At 47.5% G+C, this 5,289-nt stretch overlaps 1 protein-coding gene across 1 annotated transcript; it reads right to left on the bottom strand.

Annotated features, from left to right (window-relative positions):
- Positions 1-844: 844 nt before the first annotated feature.
- On the bottom strand, positions 845-2,149 carry LOC109923831 (G-protein coupled receptor 22-like). Its single transcript, XM_020523867.2, has one exon. It carries the CDS (start codon positions 2,147-2,149, stop codon positions 845-847), a length of 1,305 nt encoding a protein of 434 aa, XP_020379456.2.
- Positions 2,150-5,289: the final 3,140 nt, after the last annotated feature.

The raw sequence follows: 5,289 nt of genomic DNA, 5'->3' as shown, positions 1-5,289 counted from the left end.
GAGAGAAACAGCCACTAATTGAGTTTGAATTGGGGCTTGGAGTGTTGTAAATTCAGAATTATATGGGACAGAAGAGGCCATTTGGCCCATCAAATCTGCACTGACAAAAACAACTCCAAACCTACAACAAAAACAGAAATTGCAGGAAAAACTCAGAAAGCAGAGTTAACATTTTGGGTCCAGCGACCCTTCTTTGGAACAGCTCTCTGCTAACTCTGTTTCTATCTCCACAGATGTTGCCAGACCTGCTGAGATTTTCCAGCCTCTGCAGTTCTTTGGTTTTTTGTTAAATTCCAACTATACCCAAGTCCCACTTTCCAGCACTAGGCCCGTAGCCTTAAATTTTTTGACATTTCAAATGCTCGTCCAACCACCCTTTAAACATTGTGAGGTCTTCTGCCTCAGTTCCCCTTCCAGGCAGTGCATTCAAGACCCCCACCACCCTCTGGATGAAAACGATTTTCCTCAAATCCCCTCTAAACCTCCTGCCCTTCACTTTAAGATGATGCCCCCTGAAAGAGCTGGGTTCAGAGTGCTGGGAATCTTGTCCCTGACAGATTTGCCACACAGTCTTTGAGTATGGGATTTGTTTTTAAAAGCAATAGTTTTAAAATGTTCATCATATTCACAGGCGATGTCACCAACTGGTTCAAAAAGACATTAAAACTGCTCCATACTCAGTGTGGGTTTCACTCACTTTCTGTGTGTCTGTTCTATTTTGTATGTATCTGGACGATTGAACAACTTGTTAAATAATTATTGCACCTCTACTTTTTACAGTTGGTCTGGCATTTTGTTTTGCTGAACAGTCTAAGTCTGTTACAAAGTGATGGGTGATATCGAGTCAGTCTTTGGCCGCTTCTGTTAGGCAGTGGTCAGTAGCATCACTGCACTCCAGCTTCAGTTTATGTGTCTTTCTGGGATGGACCCAGGAATTGTGAATGATTGTCCCACTGGGGGCAGGGTCTACCTGCAGAACTGATACCACCCGCTTCTTCATTTTGTTCTTGAGAACTTTCCGGAGTTTCTGCCTGGTGAAGGCGTAGAGGAGCGGGTGGAAGACCGTGGAACCGTAAGCCATGACGAGGAAGCAGATCCGGAGCTTCACCAACCAATCGCTGGGCCCTAGGCAGAGAATGAGAAGGTTCACGATGGAAATGGGGGCCCAACAGACGACGAAGGTGGAGATGATGATCAGAGACATTCTGAAGACTCGTTTCTGCCGCTCACGCCGATCACGATGGCGTCTCACAGCTCGACGGAGGGCAATAATAACCGACACAGAGGCCTGAACACCCAGCGGCATGGGATTCGGAGTGACTGGTGCTGAGGTCAGCTTCTTTGTCTCATACTGGTTGCTGAGGGAGCTCCCTGGCTTCTTCTTCTTCCTCTTCTTACTTTTGCTTTTGCGTTTTTGACTGCGTGTGAAGTGTGATCCGATGCGGATGTTCAGGGCCTGGAGGATCCTGGTGTAGGTGACCGACATGACTGCAACAGCCACAAAGAAGCAGGGGATCTGGATGAAGAGGTGGTAATACATGCCCAGCTCCTTATGGTACTCATTGGCACTGACACAGAGCAGTGTTCGGTTTTGCCAGGCCGTACTGTGCAGCGGATCCCCGAAAAACTCCACTTCAATAAAGGGAACGAAAAACACCATCAGCGACACAATCCAGACTGAGGTCAGCAGGAGGATTGTCCGACTGGGCGTTAGGACCCGATTGGCTGGTTTGACAGAGATGTCGTATCTGTCAAGGCTGATCACCAGGACATTAACCGCGGTGGCAATACTGGTAAAGGTGACACAGGCTTCATGGAAGCAACAGATCAGAGCCACATTTCTCTCCAGAGGAATGAGAACAATGACAATGGTGAATGGGACACACACGAGGCAGATGATAATGTCCAGGACGTGGAGGTTCATGGTAACAATGTTACTGATGGAATCCACCAGGTTAGACTGGATGCAGTATAGAATGAGCACGGTGAGGTTGCTGCTAAAGCCCAGGACAATCTCCAGCATGAGGAAGCTGGTCAGGGAAACCTGGAAGCTCATTGGGTACGAGACATACCAACCCTCGTTCAAAGCAGAGCCATCTGTGGTCTCCAGAACCGTTTCATAGTTATCCAATTCCATGGTTGCGTTCATCCTGGGACATCAGCATAGTCCCAGAAATGGCTCTTGTTTCACCTGAAACAAACAAGAAACAAAAATCTAATTTCAACTGACAACAGTTCAAATCCCATTTCTGAACAAGGGTCTAGGCCCGAAACATCAGCCTTCCTGCTCCTATGATGCTGCTTGGCCTGCTGTGTTCATCCAGCTCTACGCCTTGTTAGTTCAAATTCCATTTCGGTTATTGCTTTGACGACTGTTTCGTTAAAACTAAGTGCCCGAAGATGTGCAGGTTAGGGTGGATTGGCCATGGGAAATTGTCCATAGTGTCCAGGGATGTGCAGGCTAGATGGATTAGCTGTGGTAAATGCAGGGTTACAGGGATAGGGTGGGGGGATTGGCCTGGGTGGGATGTTCTTCAGGGGGTTGGTGTGGACTTGATGGGCCGAATGGCCTCTTTCCACATTGTAGGGATTTTATGATTTAATGAAAGTGGTAATATTTGGACATGGGGAAGAATATAAGACTGGTAATGTCAGATGTCCTCTGCTAGAGTTTAGACAACTCCCAAAATGTTGTTTTCACCATTGGACAGTCTCTCAATTCAATATTCACACATTCCCTGGACACATACTATTGGAGAGCTCTCTTCTTTGAAGGGAAGCCCGAGGGGATGACCTGCTGGAGCTCTATGACAGACAGGTGCCCTTCAAGCGGGTGATCGAGAGAGGATGGGGAGCTGCTCAGCACAAGGGTCCATGCAGGGGGCACGGGCAGGACCAGGAGGCAGAGGGCATTGTGATGGGGGGTTGGGCAGTGGATCTAAATGGGGGAGTGCAGGGGGGGAGCAGGGGGTGAGGGAAGGAGGTGGAGGGAGGGAATGCAGTCCCTGACCTAGGTGTCCGATCAAGTGTATATTAGCTTCAAACTTCATTCAAAGTTCACCTCTTGCCACTCAGAATGAGGGGCTGAGTCACTTGCTCTGGAGCCTGTACTTTAACAACAACCATTTAAAGATTCAATCAAACGTAAATGATGCAGGAAAATATCCCAAAGTATTTATTGATCTTATCAGGATAATAGGTTGGCACAACATCGTGGGCCGAAGGGTCTGTACTGTGCTGTACTGTTCTATGTTCTATGTTCTATTTCACAGCAGCAATTATCAAAGAAAAATTGACACTGGGCCGCACAGGGAGCTGTTAGGAGAGAGACCAAAGCCTTGGTCAATGAGGCTGGTTTTAAGGAGTATCTTACAGATGGAGAAACAGAGAAAGAGAGAAAGGTGGAGAGGTTTACGGTGAGATTCCAGAGCCCAGGGCTTAAGCATTGAACACAGTCACCAAAGGAGGAGTGATGGGAACTGCATTCCAGCAAGAGGCTGGAATTAGAGGAATCCAGTGATTTCTGAGGACTGTGGGGTTGGACAGGAAGGCAGTGATAGTGAGGGGTGTAGGGGCTGGAGGAGGTGACAGAGATAGGGAGAGGTGTAGGGGCTGGAGGGGGTTACACAGATAGGGAGGGGGTGTAGGGGTAGGAGGAGGTGACAGTGATAGGGAGGGGTGTAGGGGCTGGAGGAGGTGGCAGAGATAGGGAGGGGGTGTAGAGGCTGGAGGAAGTGGCAGCGATAGGGAGGGATATCGGGGTAGGAGGAGGTGGCAGAGATAGGGAGTTATGTAGGGGTTGGAGGAGGTGGCAGAGATAGAGAGAGATTTGGGGTAGGAGGAGGTGGCAGAGGTAGGGAGGGATGAGACCATGGATGGGTTTGAATACAAGGACAAGAATTTTAAAATCAAAGAGCTGCTGAGCTTGGAGTTAATGGGTCCCAGTGAGCACAGGGAGTGGAAGGAGAACAGAATGGATGTTAAATCTCCCTTGTACTGTGTGTAAACTGGCAACAAGCCTAGTTATGGGAAATACTGTACACCTACATCTGCACATTTAAAAAATAAGAATCACTTCCTCCAAATAATGTTCCCAACTCTCAATGCAGCACATGTCCTGTTGATGTTATACAGAGCCCCCCCTGAAATCTGGAATATGAGGTAAAGGAAGTGAGTCACACAGATCATTCAGCCCCTTCATCCTGTTCCATGTTCAATCAAATCCAATTTCATTTTAATTCTGAAACGTCCAATCAAATCCCAGCACCCATGGCTCTCTGGGGGAAAGATAGTTCCAGGTTTCACTGCTGTCTGACATCACCCTGCCCTGCATGGATCTGAGGCTTGTGTCCCTCGTTCTGGAATCTTTCCCCCATCAGAAGGGGGAGTGCCTCTTAATCCACTGGTCTGGATCCTTTTAACATCTAAACACCTCCATCAAATCTTTATCTATGTTGCAGAGCAGGGCTGGGTATTAAATGAGTTAATGGAACACCAGCCTGTTCTGTATAGCACTTTATCAAATTCGGATCATTTTCAAAGTCTGTAACAGAGAGGGATCTGTGGATTTGCTTTGACTTTCAGATTTCTGACACCTTTTCTGTTGTTTGCAGACTGGAATCAGCAGTTGTGGTCACATCGAGAATAATCACAGCTTATCTCTGCCTCTGAGAAGCTGCTTGTATCACTCCCACAGAGTCACAGAGCTCAGTCTGATACAATCAACTTCTGACACTGTAACCGAGAGACGCCAAAACACTGGCCCTTTCATTGCTGAACAGAACTTACTGCTAAGTGGAAGCATTTGTTTCTGGATGATCCCTGAGCACCATTAAGTCATAGCTCAAAGACCATTGACAATATAACTGCATAATCATCAGAAGAGGCTGCCATTTATCCGAATTCTCAATAAAGCGGTCTCTTTATCACCTCAGTCCTTCACCAACATACTTAAACAGATACTTAAACAGTGCCCTCTGGCATTGCTGGGAGAATTGTCCTCAGTTCCCTCTGTCCATCTGGGCTGCAGAGAGGGAGAGTGAGAATCAGGAAGAGCTCACACTCGGTTCTGACTGTGATTGGGAAGGGTTGTGAGGCAATTGGGAAAGTGAGATTGTGCTTGGCCTGGGGTCTGTGTCCTCACACAGAGCTCCCACACATTGACCGTCACATTGGACCATGCTGCTTTCACAGGACTGGCATGACTCAAGGTTAATGCACAGCACTCCCCAAAAATGTTAATGCACAGTTATGAAACGTATCATCCAATCATTCCTCTACAGAAGAAAG

The sequence above is a fragment of the Rhincodon typus genome, chromosome 16 (genome assembly GCF_021869965.1).
Source record: "Rhincodon typus isolate 14 chromosome 16, sRhiTyp1.1, whole genome shotgun sequence".
NCBI classification, from domain to species: domain Eukaryota; kingdom Metazoa; phylum Chordata; class Chondrichthyes; order Orectolobiformes; family Rhincodontidae; genus Rhincodon; species Rhincodon typus.
This window is presented reverse-complemented; position numbering and strand designations above follow the sequence as displayed.

What these genes read in the sequence shown, in the direction of transcription:
- LOC109923831 (XM_020523867.2), bottom strand. Translation starts at nt 2,149, where the DNA reads ATGAACGCAACCATGGAATTGGATAACTATGAAACGGTTCTGGAGACC.